At 41.3% G+C, this 25793-nt stretch overlaps 1 protein-coding gene across 3 annotated transcripts in view; it reads left to right on the top strand.

Moving 5' to 3' along the window:
- The window catches only part of DCX (doublecortin), a 120175-nt gene extending 101241 nt beyond the window's left edge, over positions 1–18934 (top strand). For 2 of the 3 annotated variants that reach the window (XM_047765018.1, XM_047765017.1), the window contains exons 6-7: positions 3178–3272; positions 17732–18934. In XM_047765018.1, coding sequence (XP_047620974.1) covers positions 3178–3272; positions 17732–17788 — 152 coding nt within the window. In that variant the 3' untranslated portion in view covers positions 17789–18934. The remainder of the gene's footprint in view (positions 1–3177; positions 3273–17731) is intronic. The other variant, XM_047765016.1, reaches the window with a different exon arrangement.
- Positions 18935–25793: the final 6859 nt, after the last annotated feature.

The raw sequence follows: 25793 nt of genomic DNA, 5'->3' as shown, positions 1-25793 counted from the left end.
GTATACGCAGATCTATGGCCAAGGGGTGGAAACTGACTCACATACAGGCATGCTGTCGTTAACGATTTTCCACATTTTGGCAAGACCAGTGGGTTCATTCTCAGTCTGATAAGAAGCTAGGTGAGAGGGTAGGTGAAAAACAGTTTTCACGTTGGAAGTATAGTAGCCATCCCTTTGTTAGCATGGCTGACAAAGGCTGGGAAACTAGAATCTGTTGTTGCCGAAGGATACAGCGACCGCATGGAACAAAATGCCAGAATGTACCTGGAGATGCCCGCCATCTGTTAGACTTCCTGGCTGAGGTCAGGGCTTTTTGGAAGACTTGCATTATGTCGTCGGCTCACACTGATCACCCAGATTGCTCTCTGTCTGGAATACGAGGGGCCAGGTCCTGCTTGGATACCCTCAGGCACTGTGGGTGGTCCAGTAATTCCTTCCTTTTCCGGCAGAGCAATTGACTACTTTGCCTCACTGTGGCTCCACAGACTCTCGACTTTTCCAAAGTGCCTCCTTTATTCACCAGAAACCCTGGCACCCTGGCAAAGCCGAGCTCCCACAGTCTCTGTGCTGTTTGGCACAGGTCATGTTCCTCTTTGGGTGGCTTACGTGGTATGTGCACAGAACATCCTAAGCTTGTCTGGCCTCCAGGTCCCTATCTTCTACCTATGCCTTCTTCTCTCCCTAGTGTTTTCATTGAAGCCATCACCACCTCTCACCTGGACCAATCTCTTTGCTTCTACCCTTACCCCCTCCCACCCCACCCCACCCCACCTCAGCCTGCCCACAGCAACTGGAGTAATCGTTTTTAAATGCAAATTTGATGGTAGCAGTCCCAGATTTCTTTCACAAATCGAAGCCAAACTTCACAAAAGGCCCCATAAAGTCACCCCCCCCCATCCTCCGCGTCTGGTCTTTATCCCCCATCTCCAGTCTCACGTCTTAGAACTCATGGCTGGCATCCTATGCTTGAGCCTTTTGGAACTGTTTGCACTTCTGTAAACATACTGTGTTCTTTCACACTTCCATGTCTTTGCCCCTGCTGGTGTAATTCCAAAATCTCGAAGACACTTTCTACCTCCTCTGCCTAACTCGCTCCATTCATCTTTTTTTAAACGTCTTTATTGAGAATAATTCACATAACAAAAAATTCACTCATTTAAAATGTACAGATCACTGGATTTTAGTTTAGTCATACAGTTGTGCAGCAATCCCCGCTATTTAACAGCAGAGCATCTTTATCCACCCCCCGCCCAAGAAACTCCGTACCTCTTAGCAGACCCTCTCTGTTTCCCCCCACCAACTCCTCCCTGCCCCCTGCTGGCCAGCCCCTGGCAACCATTGATCTACTTCCTGTCTCTATAGATTTGGCTATTCCTTAGTCATTGTTCAAGATTTTTTTTCAGGTGTTACCTCCTCTTGTTTGCCCCCCCCCCCCCCCCCCCCCCCCACCCCCACCCCCCCCCCCGCTCCTGATTTCAAAGCCTCTCCACTGGGCTCCGGTAGTACCCCTTGTATGGCTCTGTCATCACACTTTTCCCGGCGTATTCTTACCTGCCTCCCCACTGGAAGTGACTTATCTCTGAAACCTCAATGTCTTGTACTTAGCCTAGCTTAGAGAAAATACTCTGTAACTACTGATTAGATGAATGAGTGACTTCAGGAGGCGATGACAGGGAGAAAGGCCTCTCGGCGAGTGGCTTAGAGATGAGTGAATACACAAAGCCAGAAGGTGGATGCCTAAGTGCCCATTTTTCAGCTCACTTGCACTTGGATAAACTCGGCAACCACCATAGTGATGTTTCTTTCAACTCTACAGTTGATATACAGGCTCAGAACCTAGGAAAACATTACCTTGGAAGTGGTACAGGGAAAAGATAGCCTCAGAAAATATTCATGATATACCAGTTTAAGCTTTACCTGTGGGACTAACAGCAACACACTCAGGCCGTCTTCCTGCTTAACTTTTTCAGTTTTCTATTCTCTCTCTCTCTCTTCCTCCCTCCTCTCAGTCTTACTGTCTTCTCTTCCTTCTTCTTGCCTCCTCCCTCCCTCCCTCTCTCTCTCTCTCTCTCTCCCCTTCCACAGCCTTGGGCTATTTGCCTTTATTTTTCAAGCACATTTCAGAAAATCTGATGAAAAATATGGATCCTTAGATTTTAAAAGAAATTAACTCTAGCATGAGATGTCTGAACGTGAATCCCCTTTGAAAGCTGTTTAATTGTTCCACATCAGTGCACCTCATTTCTTTTTACATGATTGGGTCTTTAAAAAAATCTGTCAGCCAGGGAATATAAGACAATTTGCAAACACAGTGGACTATGAAGATGTTAAATACGAAAGCATCTCATTTTCAGAATTTTACTGACTAGAGACAAGTGGAAGTGTACTCTCACCCTGTCATTCTTTCTCTTTCTCTCTGCCTTTTTCTGGATTTTTCAAACTTCGTCCTTCTCTTCCCGAGAATCTCATCTCCTCTCTCTTCCACTCCTGATCTCTTTCTCTCCCTCTTTTTTGATTCTCTCCTCTGCCCATTTTGCTGTCTGAGCCTCACTTTGTGTTTCATACAGTTTCTCCTCCACTTTCTCTTTCATTCTTCTTCCTAATGAGCTCCCTTGCTCTTTCTTTCCTTCTGTTCTTTTCACCAAGAATGAGGTAGGGAAGGGGCGGGGGACGTGGAGATAGACAATGGTGCTGGCTATCCTGCAGCTGCCACATCATCTGCCACCACGGGGGATGTGCCCTGGTCCAAATCACCCGTATTTCTTCCCCTTTAAGGTAAGGCACAGAACCTCTTTGTGCCTCACTTTTGTCTCACTTATAAAATTGAAACAAAGTGATATGTGCCCAGACTACCTCCCAGAGATGTTGCTAGGGTCAAACTTGGGAATGAATATGAAAAGGGTTTGAAAAGAACCAGACCTCTGTAATTGGAAGCACTCCGGCGAAAAGGGTGGGTGGATTACCGCCTTGCACTGCGAGGGGATCTAATTAACTGAGGATTGCTGTTCTTGCCTTTCTGAGGAATGTGTTTCTTTTCACCTTTGTTCTACTCATCAAATCGCTTGGTTGTCCGTGTACCTCGTGTGAATGTTCTTAGTGGCTTCGGAGGGGAAGGCTAACGTGTTCCTTTGTATGCTGTTGATTTTTATCCCTTCCTTTTCTCTTGCCTCGGGCTAGCAAACGGAACCTCCAGCAGCCAGCTCTCTACCCCCAAGTCTAAGCAGTCTCCCATCTCTACGCCCACCAGTCCTGGCAGCCTCCGGAAGCACAAGGTATTATGTCTCTTATACCTTACTAAACCCCTTTGCACTCGGACTTTTTGGAATGGCTGGTGAGGGTTTTCTCTTCCGTCTCCCTCAGCAGCACATCAAGGCCAGAATGTCCCTTCATTCGGTCCCTTAGCTTGACGCCCTGGGAATCCCAGCAGGGGCCGAGCTTCCAGTCCCTTTTATTTATTCTTCTGCCCCCAGGTTTCTGTACTTCTGGTGATATTGAACCAAAAGGAGGGGGTACAAAGGCCCAAATACCCATGGTGAGCTAATAGCATCACCCAGGGATGGTTCAGGGCATGAGTTGAGCACTCGTCCCTCCAGTTCAGAGGCATGACGGCAAAGAGCCGAGGGCAACTTATGTCTCCAGGCTCCAGTAAGTGACATAAAGAAAGTTAGCCCGAAGTTGCTCCCTTTAAGTCTGCGGGACATCAAAATGTGAACAGCCCCTAGTTTCTTTGTGTAGTCTTCATTACCAGGCAGAGTCTGAAGGTCCGGTGTCGGAAGGGAGGGCATGCAGAGGGCATATAGACATTGCATGGGCCCTGGGCACGTTTACATCTCTAAGTCATCCCAAGTCAATATATCACTAAAATAATGGAAGGGCGTAAACTCTCTACCCTGCTTTCCAAACTGATTCCCACCCAGAAGTCTCTTCCCTGTCAAAAAGCTGGAGTGCCCACTGCCTCTAACTGCATCTCTGAGGTGATATGAATGTGGTTTCTGCTCTGATTACCACACCCTAGAGCAGCTTCCTCTCCGAGCCTCTTGTTTTTGCCCGGCTCATGAGACTTAGCACGGGATGGAAAAAAGCAAAAAGCCACCAGTGTGGCCAGGGATGGTGAAAGCTAGAAGAGATCTTAGCTGGAGATAAAGTAGCTTTGTTTGATTCGCTCAATAATCCTGTGAGATTGATATTTTACAGGTGAGGAAATTGAGACCCAGAAGGGTGAAATTACCTACTAGGGTGACACAGCTAGGTAGCAGCAGGTATAAGACTGGCACCCAGGTTACGACCAGCTGTCTGCTGGAGCCAGTTCACCCTGGCTCATGAGAGCTGATTGTGTTACGTGGCTTCCCAACCCTGCGTTTAATGACATCGCATTGGCAACTAGAACTCATGGTGAGGGGAATATGCACACCATGGAATTCAGCAGATTCTACAAATCGAGGTTGTTGTTTTCTCCCTGAGAAAGTCAGTCAAGTTACACATTTAAGGGCACACCGCTGCCTGCCACGCATTTTCATTTCCTTTTCTCTACATGAGGATTTTAATTTTCTGGTTAACCTGACCACTACCTGCCCCATCAGTCTTTTTTTTTTTTTTTCCCCACTTTATTTTATTTATTTATTTATTTTCCCGCTGTACAGCGTGCCCCATCATTCTTAATGCCCATTCCACTCCTTTAATGACTCCTTCAACTTCCGGTACCGACCCTGAGCAGAACCTTCGAATTGTTCTGTTGCACTGTTTGGTTTCCCCAAAGGAGGGTCTGCTCAATGGACTGTGTAACCAACATTACCCAGAGACTGTGAGATGGATGCAAATCGCTTTTGCAATCAGCTTTCAGTGATTCTTCTGAGCAGCAAAGCTTGCTAATGTGGACCTTCGAAGACAGGAATAGCCTACTTCTGTTGCTCTACTCTCCACACAGAACCTCATATGGAGGCTACGCTGTTTCTTCCTGCGGCTTGGCCCTGTGCCTTTCTGCCCTGAGTTTCCTTCTGGGCAGTGTGACCTACCCTGGTGCCTTCCCCCAGGGAGCTGGGGGCAGCCTGGGCATGTATTTAGCCTGCACACTTGAGTCATTCCACTTTTCAGTGGACATAGTTCATTTAGGTTGAGGCCCCGCCATCCATAAGCCCATCGAGATGAGAGCTGGCACTGGGTTTGCAGGCTTTTTGGGGGGGAGGTTGGTTTGGTTTGGTTTGGCTTTAGACTCAATTCGACTGGGTCACCATGTTGTACAGTAGGAAAAAAAAATTGTGTTGGGGAAATAACAATACAAAAAATTTTTAAAAATAAAATAAAACACAGATTTAACCACTGAAGGACTAGAACAAGCTACAGGTGACAGCCTTGTCAGAGCTTCACTCTCTTAACTGTGGAGTTTGGGGTGTATCATTTTATCTTTCATATTACCCTTTTTACGACAGTTAAGCAAACAAACATTAAGGAATAAATTATATAATTTTCTGGAGCAAACTTTAAAAATATTTAGGCTCAGTGGTTAACGAACCCAACTAGGATCCATGAGGATGTGGGTTCGATCCCTGGCCTCACTCAGTGGATTAAGGATCCGTTGTCGCCGTGAGCTGTGGTGAAGGTCGCAGACGCAGCTCGGATCCCGTGTTGCTGTGGCTGTGGTGTAGGCCGGCAACTACAGCTCCAGTTCAACCCCTGGGAACCTCCATATGCTGTGGGTGCGGCCCTAAAATAGCAAAAAAGTAAAAATAAAATAAATAAAAATTTTAAAAATAAAAATATTGAGGTTTTTGGTATAATTCTCATTAATTTTTAACTTTTAACTGTGCTGTTTCGATTTTAGAGTTGCAAGAATAATACAAAGAATTTCTGTATACTTTTTATAAAGATTGACCAGCTGCTTATATTTTCCCCATTTATTTTTGAGCTCTCTCGCTCTCGCGCTCTCTCTCGCTCTCTCTTGCACACACACACACACACACACACACACACGTTACTAAAATTTGTTTAACCATTTGAAATTAAGCTGCAGACACCATGCTCTTTTACCTCTAAATACTTCAGTATGTATTCCCTGAGAATAAGGACAGTTTCTTTCGTAACCAAAGTACAATGACAAAATCAGGACATTTGTACTGATTCAATACTATTATACACTCTGCTGTCTATATTCAAATTTTATCAGTTGCCCTAAAAGCATTCTTTTTTCTGGTCCAGGATCCATTCTAGGATCATACATTGCCTTCAGTGGTCCTATCTTTTTAGTCTTCTCTCATCTGGAAAAGTTCTTGAGTCTTTTTTTATCTTTTAGAACAATGTATTGTAGAAATGAAGAGCACAGGCTAGTTATTCGGTAAAATATCCTTCTATTTAAGTTTGATGTCTCCTTGTGGTTAAATTCAGATCATGCATCTGGGACAGAAGTATCAGAGAAATGATGTTGCGTCTCTCCTAGTGCATCCCATTAGGAGGCAGTAGCCTCATGCTGACACCGCCAATGATGCAGGATGAACTGGCTTTCCTGAATAAGCTAGAAAGTGTGTTGTGACCTTGGCTCAGTCCCCTTGGGGCTCAGGCTCCGCTTCTTGCTTCTCCCTTCACACAGTTACCTGAGCCTTAGCACAATCAAGGTCCTTGGGCAGTGGGCCTAAGCACATCTCAGCTGAACTCCCATCCAAGTGGACCTGAAAGGTGTGAGTCATGGTGGAGACAGGAAGCAGGTGGCCAAGGCCATGACTTTCCTCCTGCGCAATTGGAAACAAACTTGAAGTCCCAGCATCCCTTTGGTAACTTTTGATGGCTGTGGCAGGGCCCTAGGCTGTAATCAGCCTCTTGGCTTCTTCTCTTAAGCAACTCATGGAGAATCCTTTTTAATGCAGCTGCAACGAGGTTAGCCAAAGTCCGCATACTCAAGTGCTACAATATGGACACGAAGTAAATCCTTGTATAGTTAATGAAAACAACATTTTGCACTTCCGTACTGCTTTATCTTTTTGCATAGCCATGTTCCCATTTCCCCTTGTGATAACCCTGTGAAAGAGACAGGACAGGCTAATGTTTCCATTTTACAGATGAGAAAAAGAAGGTGCTGAGGTTAAAGACCCCAGTATGATTCAACGATTTGGAGAATGTACTGTATTAAAGATGTTCAAGATGCCTAGAAATACAGGGAAATTTCTGATTTATTTAATTTTTTTCCAGATTAGTGATTACCCTCATGGCTTTAAGCGTGGAGGCATTTTGCTTGCAAAGTTGCTTGGAGATTGAAGGAAAATATATTTGACATATTATTTGAAAACATACCTAACATTATTGAAATAGACATTTTCCTCTGGGTTTCCAGACTTTTTTTCTGCCCTCCTATAAGTGCTTAGAGAGGTAGTTTCATGAACAAAGCAGGGTCCTGATCCTTAAATCACAGGCACCCGTCTAAGTGGATTTTGGTAGAGTAATCAAGAGCGAACAAAAGAACTGTAGGAGCACAGAGAGGGTGGAAAAGACATCTGACTGAGGGAGGGGGGGAGATGGGGAACGATTTACAGATTAGGTGACATTTAAGTGGGACTTTCAAGCCTGGGTAGGCTCTTGATGGCTGGTGAAGAGAACAGGCATTCCAGCTTTTTTTTAAAAAAAAAAATCTACAAGAACAAAGCCACACCAACAGAAAAGCACAGGGCACATTTGGGAAAAAGCAAACCCAAACTAGAAGCCAGGTTTCTCAAAATTTCTCTCTGACTTCCTTTGGACTATAAGCTTCTTGGACCAGAGACCAAGTTTTTGTTTTCTCTAACGCAATAGTATCGCCAGCACAGCTGTATCTGTTACAAACATTTTGTTCTGTAAGGCTCCAGGGGACGAAGCAAATGAATTTCAGGTGCAAATTATTTGTATTGTTAAGCAATATGTGTGTTTCTGTATTTCTACATATCAATCAACAAAAACAGAATGTTGAACATTGTGGTACCCATAGAAGAAAATAGCTTTTGAATACTAAGTTAATGGAGGGCAGACGTACAAAAGTTCATACCTAGGGGCCTAGTTCTCTGGATTCTCTCCTTAGCCTGTGTCTCATCCAACCCATTCCAAGTCAAAGCAGCTGCAAGTGAAGTCTTCTCCCACTTCTACCCCTAGGCCTGTCCCCTCTTCCTCTGAGATAACAGTCTTCTCTGATAATTATCTCCACTAACCAATGAATTGCACTGAAGGGTCTGTTACACGAATGACTAAGACCAGAGTGGGAGCTCCCACTGTGGCTTAGCAGGTTAAGGACCCAACATAGTGTCCATGAGGATGCAGGTTTGATCCCTGGCCTCTCTCAGTGGATTAGGGATCCGGTGTTGTGACAAGCTGTGGTGCAGGTTGCAGATGCTGCTCGGATCCTACATTCCTGGGGCTGTCGCATAGGCCAGCAACTGAGATCCAGCTGCAATTTTCAACCCCTAGTCCAGGAACTTCCATATGCTGCAGGTGCTGCCATAAAAAGAAAAAAGAAAAAAAAAAGGACCAAGGGTGAATCCTGAAGGCCAATGGTTTGGTGTGGTTAGACTCAAAGTGGCTTCGGTAATGAAAAGGGCCTTGTGTGCTGCTTGAAAAATGCCCAGGGAATTCACTGACTGGGCAATGCCTGCCTTCTTTCCTTTGCTTTGGTATAAGGAGAAAGAACAAAATGCAATGATCCAAGTTATCTTTAATAGAATTTCAGAGCTAGAAGGAACCTTAAAGATATTATAGTCTACATCTTCCTCAATTTTCAGATATAGAAGCAAAAACCCTGAAAGGGGAATTTAGGTTTAGGACCTGTGTCTCCTGACTCTTAATCCTGTGCTCTTTCTACTACAGTGGATTTGCATTATGTGTAGATTGAACTTACGGAATTCATCAATGGTCATGATCTAGTCATAAAACTACTACAAAACTATCTCTTACATTTGTGCACATCATTACATACTATTACTGTGTACACTATACACTGCTACAGGCATATTGCTGTGTAGGGTTACCAGCTCAGGAATCATTATAAACAGTATTCAGTTGTCAATATAAAGGATTTTCAAAGGTACTGTTTTTAAAAATAACATCTTATTGAAATAAAATTCACCTTTTCAGAGAGTACAGTTTAGTGGTTTTTAGAATAATCACAAAGATGTGCAAGAAGGTATTCAACACCTTTAAAAGAAATCCTCTGCCCATTAGTAGTCACAGCCCCTTCCCTGTCCACCCCACCCCCTGGCAACTACTAATCTACTCTCTGTTTCTATGAGTTTACATAGTCTGAACATTTCATATAAATTTTCCTCTGAGTACTGCTTTAGCTGCATCCCATAACTTTTGGTATATTGTTATTTCATTTTCCTTTATCTCAAAGTATTTTCTAATTTCCTTGGTGATTTTCTTCTTTAACTCATTGACTATTTAGCAGTATGTTGTTTGATTTCCACATGTTTGTGAATTTCCCAAATATCTTTAGGTTATTGCTTTCTAATTTAATTCTACTGTAGTTAAAGAATGTACTTTGTATGATTTCAGTACTTTTAGATTTATTGAGACTAATATTATGGCCTAACATATGAACTGTCATGCAGAGCATAACATAGGACCTTGAGAAGAATATTTATTCTGCTATTGTTGGATGCAGTAGATTAGATGTGTAATTATTTTTGTGTCTGACATTCTCTTTCCTGCTTGGTCTTCTGCCTATTCTATCCATTACAGAAGGTGGGGAATTGAAGTTATCAACTATTATGGTTCAATTGTTTATTCCTCTCTTCAATTTAATCATTTCTTGCATCATGTATTTTTGGTGCTCTGTTGTCAAGGCATATATATATACATATATATAATATTTTATCATTATAAAATCTCTCTTTGTATCTAGTAACAAGTTTTGTCTTAAAGTCTAATTTTTCTGATATTAGTATAGCCATGCCATCTCTCTTTTTTGGTTGCTAACTGCATGGTAAATCTTTTTCATACTTTTACTTTAAACCTATTTGCATCTCTGAATCTAAATTATGTCTCTTCTAAACTGCATATTGCTGATTCATGTATTTTTTTAAAAAAAATCCACTTTGCCAATCTTTGCCTTTTCATTTGAGTGCTTAATCTACTTATGTTTAATGTAATTATTGGTAAGGTAGGAATTAGATCTACCATTTGATGTTTTCTGTATGTCGTGTCTTTTTCATCCCTTGATGCCTGGACTTCTGCCTTTTTTGCCTAAAATAGATATTTTTCTAGTGTACCATTTTAGTATTTTTACTAATTTTATTTTGATTTATTTTCTTAGTGGTTGCCCTAGGGATTGCAATTAACATCTTAACAAAAACTACTTTTTAAAATTTATTTGATTATTTACTGAAGTATAGTTAATTTACAATGTGTTACTTTCAAGTATACAGCAAAGTGATTCAGATATATATATATATTCTTTTCCAGATTCTTTTCCATTATAGGTTATTACAAGATTTTAAATATAGTTCCCTGTGTTTTACAGTAGCTATTTCTGGTTTACCTGTTTTATATATAGTAGTGTGTATATGTTAATCCCAAATTCCTAATTTATCTCCCAACCCTTCCCTCTCCCCTTTGGTAACAATAAGTTTATTTCTATGTGAGTTTATTTCTGTTTTGTAAATAAGTTCATTTGTATCATTTATTTATATTCCGCATATAAGTGAAATCCTATATTTGTCTTTGTCTGACTTACTTCACTTAGCATGATAATCTCTAGGTTCATCCATGTTGCTGCAAATGGCATTATTTCATTCTTTTTATGGCTGAGTAATATTCCATTGTATTAATATATATTGACTGTAGCTTTGTAGTATAGTCTGAAGTCAGGGGCCTGGATTCCTCCGGCTCTGTTCTTCTTTCTCAAGATTGCTTTGGCTACTTAGGGTCTTTTGTGTTTCCATACATATTAAAATTTTTTTGTACTACTTCTGCAAAAAATGCCGTTGGTAATTTGATAGGGATTGCAATGAATCTGTAGATTGCCTTAGGTAGTATGGCCATTTTTGCAATATTTATTCTTCCAATCCAAGAACACAGTATATCTTTTCATCTGTCTGTATCATCTTTAATTTCTTTCATCAATGTCTTATAGTTTTCATAGTACAGATCTTTTGCCTCCTTAGGTAAATTTATTCCTTAGGAATTTTATTCTTTTTGATGTGATGGTAAATGGGATTGTTTCCTTAATTTCCATTTTTATCTTTCATGTTTAGTGTATAGATTTGCAATAGATTTCTGGGTATTAATTTCATATCCTGTAACTTTACCAAATTCATTAATGAGATCTAATAGTTTTCTGGCAGCATCTTTAGGATTTTCTATGTATGATATCATGTCATCTGCAAAGAGTGACAGTTTTACCTCTTCTTTTCCAACTTGGTTCCCTTTTATTACTTTTTCTTCTCTGCTGTGGCAAGGATTTCCAAAAGTATGTTGAATAAAAGTGATGAGAGAGGACATCCTTGTCTTGATCCTGATCTTGGAGGAAAGGCTTTCAGCTTTTCACCATTGAGTATGATGTTAGCTATGGGTTTGTCATATATGGTCTTCATCATGTTGAGGTAGGTTCCTTCTATGCCCCATAAAGGGGTGTTGGATTTTATCAAAAACTTTGCCTGCATCTATTGATATGATCACATGGTTTTTATTCTTCATTTTGTTAATGTGGTGTATCACACTGATATGCAGATATTGAAAAATTTTTGCACCCCTGAAACAAATCCCATTTGATCATGGTGTATGATCCTTTTAAAGTATTGTTAGAGTCAGCTTGCTAATATTTTGTTGAGGATTTTTGCATCTATGTTCATCAGTGATATTGACCTGTAATTTTCTTTTTTTTGTGATTCCTTCATCTGGTTTTGGTATCAGGGTGATGGTGGACTCATAAAATGAGTTTGTAAGTGTTCCTTCCTCTGAAAGTTTTTGAAATAGTTTCAGAAGGATAAGTGTTAATTCTTCTCTAAATGTTTGATAGAATTCACCTGTGAAGCCTTCTGGTCTTGGACTTTTGCTTGTTGGGAGTTTTTAAATTACTGATTCAATTTCAGTACTGGTAATCGGTCTGTTCATATTTTCCATTTCTTCTTGGTTCAGTCTTGGGGGATTGTACCTTTCTAACAATTTGTCCATTTCTTCTAGGTAGTCCATTTTATCAATGTATAGTTACTCATAGTAGTCTCTTATGATCCTTTGTATTTCTGCAGTGTAGGTTGTAACTTCTTTTTCTTTTCTGATTTTATTGATTTGGGCCCTCTCTCTTTTTATCTTGATGAATCTGACTAAAGTTTTATCAATTTTGTTTATCTTTTCAAAGAACCAGGTTTAGTTTCATTGATTTTTCTGTTATTTTTTAGTCTCTATTTCATTTATTTCTGCTCTGATCTTTTATTTCTGTCCATCTACAACCTTTGGATTTTGTTTGTTCTTCTTTCTTTAGTTACTTTAGGCATAAGGTTAGGTTGTTTATTTGATATTTTTCTTGTATCACTATAATCTTCCCTCTTAGAATGCTTTTGCTGCATCTATAGGTTTTGGGTCATTGTGTTTTCATTTTCATTTGTTTCTAGGTATTTTTTAATTTCCTCTGATTTCTTCAGTTGTTCCTTGGTTCTCTAGTGGCGTATTGTTTAGCCTCCACTAGTTTTTGGGGGGTTTTTGAAATTTTTTTTTCTTACAGTTGATTTCTAGCCTCATAGCATTGTGGTCAGAAAGGATGCTTGATTTGATTTCAGTTTTCTTAATTATCCCGAGTCTTGCTTTTTGGCCCAAGATGAGTTCTATCCTGGAGAATGTTCCATGTGCACTTGAAAAGAATGTGTGTTCTGCTGCTTTGGGATGGAATGTTCTGTCCATATTAATGAAGTCCATCTGATCTAATGTATCATTTGAGACCACTGTTGCCTTATTAATTTTCTGTCTGGATGATCTGCCCATTGATATAAGTGGAGTGTTAAAGTCCCCCACCATTGTTGTGTACTGTCAACTTCTCCTTTTATGTCTGTTAACATTTGCCTTATAAATTGAGGTGCTCCTATGTTGAGTACAGATGTATTTATATCTTCTTCTTGGATTGATCCTTTGATCATCGTGTTGTATCTTTCTTGATCTTTTTATTTTAAAGTCTATTTTGTCTGATATAAGTATTGTAACTCTTGATTTACATTTGCTTGAATACCTTTTTCTATCCCCTCAATTTCAGTCTGTATGTGTCTGTAGATCTGAAGGGACTCTCTTGTAGATAGCAAATATACAGATCTCATTTTGTATCCATTCAGCCAGTCTATATCTTTTGGTTGGAACATTTAGTCCATTTACATGTAAGGTGATGATTGATAGGTATGTTCTTATTGCCATTTTGATAATTGTTTTGGATTTGTTTTTGTAGGTCTGTTTTCCTCCTTTCGTTTTCTTCTCATGATTCGATGACTATCTTTAGTGTTATGTTTGGTTTCCTTTTTCTTTTTTGTGTGTATATCTATTATAAACTTTTGTTTTGCTGTTACCATGAGTCTGTAATTACATGTGCTTATTTTAAGTTACTGATCTCTTTTCAAATCAGTTTTCTAAGAAATTTTGTTTGGTTGTATAGAGCTACAGTTCCAAATCCTGTGTATGGCCTGGTTGTTTTGGACAGCCACCCAATGTAAAAAAAAAAAAATATTTCCTTAAACTCATGGATTTCGAAATTAAACTTATGGTTACCAATTGGGAAACTGTGGGGGCAAGGGATAAATTGGGAGGATGGGATTAACACATATCCACTACTATGTATAAAATAGATAACTAACAAGGGCCTACTGTTATAGCACAGAGAGGTCTACTCAATGTTCTCTAATAACCTATATGGGAAAAAAGAATGGGTATATGTATAACTGAGTCACTTTACTCGACACCTGAAACTAATACAACATTATAAATCATCTATAATAAAAATTTTAAAAATAAAGATTGAAAAATGTTTCTTACATTTTTAAAGGGTTGTAAAAGAAACAAAACCCAAATAAATAAACTGTGTAACAAAGAAAATATGTGTCCATCAAAGGGAACCTAAAATATTTACTGTGTAGCTCCTTACAGAAAGTTTGCCAACCCCTGATTTACAGTGTAGGGATGGTAGGTTGGTGAGAAGTGAGTCTATTTGCTATAGTTACTTTGTTGTGGTTTTTAATGATTCAGTCTTTCTTTGAGCATCCTCAGAGCTGGTAGACCTTATAGATTGTACATTCTGCATTTTCTTGATGAGAAAACCAAGACTCAAAGACTCGTGCAATGTGCCAGTACCACTTAACCAGGACTAAAACCTCAGGTTTCTGAATATATGTTGCTCTTCTTTCCATTCTAAGTGGCCTAACATAGTTCCTGCTCCTTCCTCATTTTCACTTCGAACTCTACTTCAGGGAGAAGCTGCATTCTCTAATTTTCATGAACAATCCTCTACTGAAGTTCTCTGTTTCCATGATTCTAAAGAGAGTCTCTTAAATATCCACAGATTTGACCCTAAGTTTTCCAGTTTCCTTTAGTGCCTTGCTGATAATGTGAATGAAAACAGTGATTTCAAACCCTGCTTCATTTGCAGATGAGTGAGATTCTGCCTCCCCCATGTCTGGTTCATTCAAAACAGCTGCACTTTTTTTTTTCTTTATTTCATGTATTTGGCTTCCAAGCGAATGGAGAATTTTTTTTTAATTTATTTATTTTTCCACTGTACAGCATGGGGACCAAGTTATACATACGTGTATACATACTTTTTTCTCCCATTGTTGTGTTGCAATGTAAGTATCTAGACATAGTTCTCAATGCTACACAGCAGGATCTCATTGTAAATCCACTCCAAGAGCAATAGATTGCATCCACTAACCCCAAGCTCCTGATCCTTCCCACTCCCTCCCTCTCCCCCCAGGCAGCCACAAGTCTATTCTCCAAGTCTATGATTTTCTTTTCTGTGGAAATATTCATTTGTACTGTGTATTAGATTCTAGTTATAAGTGAAATCATATGGTATTTGTCTTTCTCTTTCTGACTTACTTCACTCAGTATGAGAGTCTCTAGTTCCATCCATGTTGCTGAAGATGGCATTATTTTGTTCTTTTTTATGGTTGAGTAGTATTCCATTGTGTATATATACCACATATTCCTAATCCAATCATCTGTTGATGGACATTTGGGTTGTTTCCATGTCTTGGCTACTGTGAATAGTGCTGCAATGAACATGCGGGTGCATATGTCTTTTTTAGGGAAAGTTTTGTCTGGATATATGCCCAAGAGTGGGACTGCTGGGTCATACGGTAGTTCTATGTATAGATTTCTAAGGTACCTCCTGAATGGAGAATTTTAAAGAGAAGCAAGAGAGAAATTGAGAGAGATATTTGAAAAGTACTTATTTAGACAGTGGGTGAAGTAAATCCAAGAGTAATCATAAGGATCTCCAAATAGAGCTGTGGGAACATTGGGAAAAAAACCAATGCCATACCATCTCATCTCCTCCCGACATAGACAAGGCTCTTGGGGCAGTATTGGACTCATTAATCCTAATTCCGGGTGGGATATGGAAGCATCAGGAAATAAATTGGAATTAGATAATGGGGTACAGTTTCTGGGTTAGCTATTTATTCAGGGCCTGGCAGCAGTCTGGGAGCCTGAAATGAACCCACATATGTATATCCACAACTTATTTTTTTATTTTATTTATTTATTTATTTGCTTTTTAGGGCCATACTCTCATGGCATATGGAGGCTCCCAGGGTAGGGGTCAAATTGGAGATGTAGCCACTGGCCTATGCTACAGCCACAGCAACGCCAGATCTGAGCCACATCTGCAACCTACACCACAGCTCACAGCAATGCCAGATCCTTAGCCCACTGGGTGAGGCCAGGGATCAGACCCACAACCTCATGGTTCCTCGTCGGATTCATTTCCATTGTGCCACACTGGGAACTCCCACAACTGATTTTTTGATAAAGGTACAATAGTCCGTCTATGGAAGAAAGATAGCTTTTTCAAAAAATGGTGCTGGAGCAATTGGATATCCCTAGGCAAAAAAAAAAAAAAAAAAAAAGACCCCTAACCTAATCTTCATATCCTACATAAAAATTAACTCAAAAATGGATTGCAGGTGTAAATGTAAAACATTTAAGAAAGGAAACATAGGAGATAATCTTCTGATCTTTGGCTAGGTCAGAAGTTCTTAGATTTGACAACAAAAATGCAATCTGTAAAAGAAAAAAAAATGATATACTGGATAAATTGGACCTCATCAAAATTAAAAACTTTTGCTCTGTCAAAGACCATGCAAAGGTTATGAAAAGACAAGCTACAGACTGCAAGTCACATATCTAAGCAATACCATTTATAGAATGTAAAAATAACTGTTAAAACTCAACAATAAGAAAAATCCAATTAGAAAATGGACAAAAGACATGAAGAAATATTACTGAGGAATATTCTTCAATTGAACGTGAGAGAAATTATGGATGTCAACTATGCATGTGAAAAGATGTTTAATGTAATTAGTCATCAAGGAAATACAAATTAAAACCACAGTGGGATATCACTACAAACCAACAAGACTGACTAAAATTGAAAGTAGCAAAGACACCAAATACTGGTGAGGATATAAAGAAACTGGATCACTAATAATTCTCTGGTGTGAATGTAAATGGCACAGTCATTCTGGAAAACAATATGGCCGTCCTTATAAAACTAAACATGCCATTAATATACAACTTAGAAGTTATACTCTTGAGCGTTTATCCCAGAGAAATGACAACTCTGTTCATACCGAAACCTGTACGTGGATGTTTCTAACTGCATTATTTGTAATAGCCTAAAACTGAAATCATCCCACCTGGCCTTCACGCGATGAATGGTTAAACTGGGATACAACCACGCTATGGAATGTTGCTCAGCAATATGAAGGAGTGAACTACTGATATAGGCAACAACATGATGGATCTCCAGGGAAGTATGCTGATGGGAAAGGGCAATCACAAAAGGTGATTGCATACTGTATGCTTCCATTTATACAACATTCCTGAAATGACAAAACTGTAGAGGTGGGAAACAGAATATTGGTTGTCAAGGCCTAGGGAATGGGGGAGGGGTGGGTGTAACTACAAAGGGGGAGCACGAGGGAGCCCTTTGGTGAGCCTATAGTTCTGTAACGTGACAGTGATGATGGTCACACCAATATAGACATATGGTTAAAATTGCATAGGACTGTACTACACACTCTCACACACACAAGTGTTGGAAAAACTAAGATGTTACCATTGGGGGAAGCTGAAGGAAGGGTACATTTCACCATGTACTTCAACTTCCTGTGAGTGTATCATTATTTCAAAATAAAAATTAGAGAAAATATTAGTTTAAAAGTTAAAAAATAGCAATCATATAGTCTTGCCCATTTCAGAACCCAAGATGTAAAGAGAGTAGGTAGTTCCCATTGTAGCTCAGTGGTTAGCCAATCCGACTAGGAACCATGAGGTGGCGGGTTCCGTCCCTGGCCTCGCTCAGTGGGTTAAGGATCCGGCGTTGCCGGGAGCTGTGGTGTAGGTCGAAGTGTTGATCTGGTGTTGCTGGGGCTGTGGTGTAGGCCGGCGGCTACAGCCCCCATTAGCCCCCTAGTCTGGGAACCCCCATATGCCGCGCGCGGGAGCGGCCCTAGAAAAGACACACACACACATTAAAAAAAAAAGAAAGAAAAGAAAAGGAGAGTTAACTTTATCCCTTATTTTCTTACAGGACCTGTACCTGCCTCTGTCCTTGGATGACTCAGACTCACTTGGAGATTCCATGTGAAGGAGGAGAGTGTTCAGAGTCCAGAGTACAAATCCAAGCTTACCATTACAATAGGGTACTTCTGCTCAAGTGTCCAACAGGGCTATTGGTGCTTTCAAGTTTTTATTTTGTTGTTGTTGTTGTTGTTGTTATTTTTTAAAACACACTGTAATAGGTTGGGTTTATTTTCCTGTGATATCTCCTCTGGGCCACTGATCCACAGTTACCAATTAGAAGAGATAGATTGATAACCATCCTTTGGGGTAACTTTTCCAGGGATGCAAACTATGCTAGTCCATGACCTTTCTATTGAATGCTTAGGCACCTGCTTTATTTTTCCCACCTCGCTTTGCTCACGACAGTCTTCCTTCTGTAGAGGATTGTTTCTATACATAGCACTTAAGATATGTGTGTGGAAAAAAAAACTCATTGGCAAATCCAAAAGTGACAAACACAAGTGTCCCTTGCCTCCCCATCTCAAGAATGCTGGAGGATGCTGAGAGGACGGCAAGGCATCTCCCCAGCCTGGCTCTTCACTCCTGATTGAGCCCCCAGTGTGTTGTCTAGCACCAATTCTGGCTGTCAAGGGGGAGAAACACCAGCAACTTGTCATTCTGACACCAGATGCTTAGGACCTCGGTGCAGGGCTAACTGAAAGAGCCTGGGCAAAATTGGAAAACACTGTAGACATTTCAGTAGTGTTTATAAAGCACAGTGAATTCCTTGTCGGCATCTCCACTGGGGCAATTTAGAATCAATAAGCAATTAATAAGAGCTGGAGGTGAGGGGCTTTTCATATGCCTGATTCCTCTAGGAGGCTGTCTCACATAGCGAGTTACGACACAAACTGTACGGTATCCATCTATCTCTGTTCTATTGAATGCCTTGTAAACAGCCAACACTGAAAACACTGTGAGAATTTGTTTTCAGGTCTGACACCTTTCGGTCGCTTTTTATAGCAAGAAACCAATATCCTTTTTATAAAACCTCGTGTCTGTATTTCAGGAGCATACTCTTCAGGCTCCTTTTTTATAAACTGGTGATTTTTCTTTTGTCTAAAAAACACATGCAGAAAATTTACCAAAAAAAAAAAATGCAGAAGAATAACGTAGTTTAGAAATCATGCTGTCACTGCCAAACAGAAACCTCCAGAAAAATCAAAATGAATAGCAGAGGCCAATTCAATAGAATCAGACTTTTGATAACTTTTTAACAGCTATGCTTACATTAATAATTTCAGTGTGGACCAGACATTCTAATTATATTTTAAATGAAATGTTATGGCATATTTTAAGCAGCTCTTTTTTATCTATAATCCTGATATTTCATACTGAAGACACAGAGTCCTTTCACTTGTCTTTAACACTAGAAAGGATTTCTCTTTGCTAAGGACTGATCATTTGAAATAGTTCTCAGTCTTTGAGGTACAGGTTTATAACACTGCTTTTTGTCTCTAATCATAGCCCATAATGGCAAATACAACTAAATTTAAGTGAAAGCCATGCATGCCAATTCCGTGTTTACTTTTAGCAGATAAAATGAAGATGTCCTTATTTCTTTGTAATTTTTCAAATAGTTGGAGCAGTGCAACATTCGCAGCCAAGCTTCTGTTTGGCTATTGAATGACTTGCATTTGTTCTTCCACTTTAACTGGAATGAGCTTGCACTGTGTGTGTGCGTGTGCATGCGTGCGTGCGTGCACTTGTGTGTGTGTGTGTGTGTGTGTGTGTGTGCATCTGCTTCATAATTAGGAGATATTACAGGACACTCCCAATATAGATCAGTGGCAACTTGGCATTGCTGATGTGTACTGTGTAGGAGGAAACTCAGTGGTGGAAGGGGAGACCAGATGCCCCTAGACAAGCTTCAGAGATGCTTAGCTACAAGAAACATTTTTTGGTTCAAGGAAAGTTTAGTTGATGGTAGTACTGATTCCTGGTAAAACTGGTCATTAAAGAACCCCAAATTGTGAGAAGCTCCTTTTGCCCCTCTCCATTATTTGTAGGCTATTAGAAACCATTGAGAAGTCCATTTTACGTCCCCCTATTTCCTAGAAGCTCAAGATTTGCTTAGTGCCTCCCAGAGCAATTTTTAGTTAATTGGGAAAAAGTGGTACTTGGGATGAAGGATGTACAGAGTAGTAGGAAGTCTAGAAACAGACTTCAGGCCAGATCCCCAGAGATTTCGCCCATTGTCTTTCTCTAGATCTCATTTAGTCTAATTCCTTCTATTTAAGATGAACCCGAAGCTGAGGCAGCTAAATGACCTGCTGATCAAGACCAGGACCAGTGCAGGAACTCAGATTTCCTTATGTCTAGGCCCTATGCTACCACTCTGAGCATTTCCTTGCTTGTGGAATATGTACCGTTAGAAAATACTCAGTGGGAGTTCCCGTCATGGAGCAGTGGTTAATGAATCTGACTAGGAACCACGAGGGTGCAGGTTCGTTCCCTCGCCTCTTTCAGTGGGTTAAGGATCCGGCGTTGCCGTGAGCTGTGGTGTAGGTCGCAGACGCGGCTTGGATCCCACAGTGCTGTGGCTCTGGCGTAGGCTGGTGGCTACAGATCCAATTAGACCCTTAGCCTGGGAACCTCCATATGCCACCACTGCAGCCCTAGAAAAGACAAAAAGACAAAAAAAAATCCCCAAAAAACCAGGAAAATATTCAGTGGACATATTTTTTTTAGAATGATCCTTCAACCAACAATCTTCTATAATGATAATAGGATTTCCACCTTCTTAAAAAAATTGATTATAAGGAACTGTTTCTTCTTCAGAGGGACAGTCCCGCTTCAGAGGGACTCGGTATAGTTCAAAATTCAAGCCTTTAATGATTACATTTTAAATTGGCCCATTTTCAAGGCAAAAAAAAAAAAAAAGTTCGTTTGAAACTGAGCACCTTCGGCCCCATCCTTCGTTCCCAATCTTACCCAATCCAGTTTTACCACAAAAGTCCCATTATGTTTCTCCTACATAGTCAGTAATGCGCGAGCCATTCAGCAAGTTTTTACTGTCACTCTCTCCATTTTCCCTCCCTCTTTGACACACACACACACACACGAGAGAGAGACACACACACACACACGGAGACACACACACACACACACACCATCCATCTGTTGCTTGTTCCTACCTCCTGATTTTTCTCCCTTACAGGAATAGAAATAGGGACAAAGAAGGGGAAAATGTATATATGGGGGCTGGGCTGAACAACTTCATAAGTAGTGTTAACTAGGGGTAAATTGAGAGAAAAGTTCCTTTTCTCTTCACTGTTTTGGAAAGGATAGCCATTAGCATGACTGCTTTGTGTCCTTACGGATTTTAGTATTAGCCTAGATTGAATCATAGAGTTTTCTAGCTGGAAGGAACCTTAAGATCATATCATCTACTCCACATTCCTCATTTTCAGGCCAGGAACGGAGATGCAGAGGTAAAGTAATTTCCCCAAGGTCACACAGCTGGCTAGGGGCAGGGCTGGGATTAGAACCCACAGCTCCTGGCTCTTATTCCAAAGCCTTTTCCCATTGAACTGTATTGCCTTCCACCAGGCTCCTGAGAATTCTTTCCCAGGGTCATGTTGCATCTTGGAGCCATATGCTGCTGCCCTGATGTCAGCGGGAAATCCACCGAGCAACCTAATACGGCTCTTTCTCCCTCTATTCACATGGTTCCCGTTCACATGGACTGCAGATGTCCCCAGAGAAATGGAGGCACTGAGGACCTACTGGAACAAGGGGGTCACTGACCTTGTCCATACAACACAGGGGATCACTGCCCCACCTTGAGGCGCCCTCAGAGCAGAGCCCCCTGTGTTGCTACCTTGTCCGAATGGGATGGGGAAGACTGCTTTCCTCTGTCAGCTCACCTCATCTCATGCTGGTTGGTCTTTGTAGGCTGAAGGAAAGGTTTCTTATTCCCAGAGCAGGGAAAGGCAGGGAGGCAGGGAAGAAGGAGGGAAGGAAGGAAGGAAGGAAGGAAGGAAGGAAGGAAGGAAGGAAGGAAGGAAGGAAGGAAGGAAGGAAACAGTAGCTTTGTTCATCCAGACTTTCTGAGATGACTTTTCAGTAGTTTTTAAATGAGTGTGCCTAACATTCCGCTGGCAGTGATTTCTTTTAAAATATGGGAGTGAGACTAGCTAGAGAAAATAACCTGGTCTTACTGTGGTTGCCCTCATCCGCAATGTGTCCATAGTCGTCCTGCCCTAATGGGAACAATTTCCAGGTATAAGCAAGGGGCTTTGTGACTCAAATGTTCCCTGCCTGATGTTAAACATTGGCTCCTTGAGTTTGCACTAAAATAGCAAGCTACGTGCTGTACACACCATGTCCGTCTTCTTGTGTACACGGCTCCCGGGGCCCTTCCAGGGCAGAAACAGGGCAACAAGGTTTCTTCCTGGGAACCAGTATTCATTAGTTCAGTTCCAAAAGACCTCCGTCTGGGCTTACCCCACTCCTCAGGAAATTCGCTCTCCCTCCTCCTTCTCCTCCTCAGTCAGAAGTAACCAAGGAACCTTCAAGGGGATGTGTTGTATCTGAAGAAGGCAAGAAGAAGGGGTCTGAGCCTCTAGAGCCTTCACTGAATCACCCAACCCAAGTCAGACCAGCAGTCCAGTGCTTACCTTGGCCAACACTCTGTTTACTTCTTAGAACTTTTGGTACTTTGGATGGACCTGTCCCTAGTCCCCCTCAGATTTGTTTCTAAAGAGCTTATTTTAAAAAAAAAAAAAAAATACATCTTCCTTGGACAAGGGAGCAAGCATGCCCATATCTCCAAAACAAGCTCCAGCCCACTGATGAGAATGTTCCCAAAGAGCAGTGTACCTCAAACACATCTATGCCAAGAGACCTCCCCAGACAGAGGCACTGAGACAATGGGGTTTGAATGACCTCCTTCACTGTCCAGTTTGCTATGGAAATAAAAAGCATTGGCAATTTCTTTAAAAGAAAAAAAGGCCATTGGATCCTGTCCTTGGCCACATGGGGCCACTTGCATCTCCAAGACCAGGCCTCACTCGTATATTGCCTTCACTGCATGAAAGGATTTGGCTTCTAGGCCTAGGCTGGTTTCCTAAGTAAACCGTCGGCGTTTTGAAGCTTATCTGGGACTGAAGAGGAGTTAGCATTCTCTATTTTGGAACCAGGAACCTAGAGAGGATAAAGGCCTAGCCATAGATATGCCAGAAGTGATCCGGGACCTCTTGTCTGGAGCTTTGCCATTGCTGGGCTTCCTGGGTCTCTCTCCAGGTGTGGAAGTTCAAGGCTGTCACACTCCTGCCTCCACCCAAGAAGGGGACGCCATATGTTGCCTTATCCACTCTTTTATGATTCCATCTGGGGTTTCCACTTCCTTGCAGGTGTGACCACCTGGAGCAAGCAGACTGCATCGATTCCTCTTGCGTACCTTTTGGCTGGAGGTACACCATGCCAACAGGTTCTCTGACTTTTGGTGGCCCAGATCCAGTCCAGTGCCATGAGCACTCAATGGATTGCCTTGGCCCTGAACACTGTAATCATAGACCAAGACAACACGAATCACTTCTTAAAAATAAATTCCTGATTTTATTTTTCCTCTGGCTATCAAAACTCACTTCCCTAGCAGGGAAAAGGCTGGAGGTTCTTGCCACACAGCAGCCAAAATATATATTCAGGGAGGACAATGCATTTCTAAACCCACAGAGCCCTGGCTCCAATGGGCAAGCTACTGTGGGCTCAGACTTAGCAGATTCTTCTAGCCCTTCCACTTTTTCTTTCCAGAGACAAGGAGGCTCCTTCTCCATCATCCTGTCTTTCAGTATGTCTGGTTAGAGAATTTTCTCCTTCTATCTTTTCAGGAAAGGATGACTTCCTCCTCTGTCTCTCCCACCCTGGTCCCCAAGGTTGTCTCCATCCCCAAAAGACCTGGGGTGGTCTTTATACCCAGCCTCCTGGTGTTGCTTCCTGCCTGTTTTCTGTTAAGAAGCCATGTAGGCCTCCCATCTGGCCTAGGCAGTGAGACGCTTGTTGTCATAGGACAAGGCTCTAGGACCTCCCCTTCTAACTGTCCAACTTTTTATTCCTTAGCTCATAGGCTTCACCATCTTCTGGAATCAGAAGCAGTCTTGTCTTACCTTGGATACCTGAAGCTAGGGGAGTATAGAATTCTCATTGGGAATTAAGGCATCTTCTTCTCCTGATTACCAGGACAGGCTAGTTGGGAGAGATCAGTGGCACAACAGAAGTCAGAGCAGACATCCTGTGAACTAAGGCAAAGACTGGGAGGGATTGGAACTTTTCGTTCAGGGGTTAACAACGAGGAAATCCACGGCTTTCTGCCACTCTCTTCCTTACCTCCCCTTGTATCTCTTGTCTTTTCTTTCTCTCTCCGGTTCACCATATTTGCTCTCTGTTTGATCCCTCTCTCTTTCTGCAGTACAAACCTCTCTCCTCTGTCCTCTGCAATCCTTCTCTCTCTCTCTCTCTCTTTTTCTCTCCCTTTTAATGTTTTACCTTCCTCCTTATTGAGGTGTTAGGCCTATGCCTCTTCTTAGCCCCTTGACCTTGCCTTGGTCATGAGGAGTTGTTTCCAGACTCAGCAAGCCCCGAGCCTGCCCACGTCCAGTCAGAAGTATGTTCGTGGGGATCAATCCGATCCTGGCCCTTTCTTCCACATTTTCAGTTGTAATTCCCCAAAGCAGATCCTCCCAAGCAGGTTCCTTATTGCTCACGTATCTTTGGGTCATCGCCTTCCAAGTATTGTACAGAATACCTTGTGGAGCAGTGAAACGTGCTCAGAGAAGTAATCAGCTGAACTGGAAGATCCACCTAGGGATTCATATCAGCTAAATACTAGTGGTTGATTTTGTTTAATTTGCTCATAATTTAAAAAGCTGCAATATAATATAAGGAGAGACCAGAGGTAATGTCTCCTGTCATTTGGTTTAGCTGGGGGTGGGGTGGGGGGGACAGTTTCTTTAAAGTTTGACCATTATACCATAAGCCCTCTATAGTATGTTTGGGGCTTGCCGAGTGTTGACTTTTTCAAGCTGAACTGATAGGCAATTGGGGTTGCTTTAAATGTTCAGGGTATTTAGCAATTCCATAAAAAGAAACGTTCACTTAATTGACTTGTGCTTTTCCTTCTGTTACTAAATTCAGCTAAACATTTCCTATTGACACCAACTGTTCATGATCCTGTGCACGTGGTCCATATAAGAGTAATACTAGACCTAAAGAAGCCATCCTGCAGGTGCTAATTTATTCATCAGGGTGCACAGCCCTTGGGAATGTCACTGCTTAGCAATAGCATATGGAATGCCCTTTCCATTGCCATTTCTTTGTAAGTTCTCTTAAAGGGATCTGAGCAAGCAAGAGGTTTTACCTACATGTCTCCAGTCTATGGTCCTGTAATATATTGCAGCTTGAAGCCAATGATCCCTTATGACTTGTATACAACTAATGCATGTTTTAATTGAATTTTGCATTTCTCATGTGTGGTAAGTTCTTTAAAACGTTTTCGCTCACCTTTTGGTGCCATTAAACTTGTACAGAAAACGCTTTTATGGCCATTTTCAAAGGGAGAAAGTTTAAAATGGAAACAGCCCACCCTTTCTGCCCTATAGCTGTAGTTAGAACTCAGTAACTGTAGCAAAACAGCTGTAATTGGTGGTTGTAGTGTTAGAGGCGTTAGCTTGCTAGTGACTAGCTTTGGAGAGTAAATGCATGGTATTGTACATCACATTTCTTAAATAACTCATTCTAACCTCTGAAAAGAATATATTCTTCCTTGTGGTCCCTCTTCCCTCCCTCGCCTTCTCCCTCCCCCTGCTCCCTGGTGTCTTGCAGTTGTAAATAACTGATTTAGGGGCCAATAATTTTTGCCAAGTAAAGTCAGCAAAGAACAAACAAACCAAAAAGGGGGGAGGCATTTCTCAACAGCCTCTTAGCAGTTATTAACCATTTCTCAAGGAATGGCATTGTAATCAAAGACTCCGTTCCCCTTTGCATAAAAATCAGGGGCAGATTGGGCGCCTCTTGGGCTATTTGATGGC

Source organism: Phacochoerus africanus, chromosome X (genome assembly GCF_016906955.1).
Source record: "Phacochoerus africanus isolate WHEZ1 chromosome X, ROS_Pafr_v1, whole genome shotgun sequence".
NCBI lineage: Eukaryota > Metazoa > Chordata > Mammalia > Artiodactyla > Suidae > Phacochoerus > Phacochoerus africanus.
This window is presented reverse-complemented; position numbering and strand designations above follow the sequence as displayed.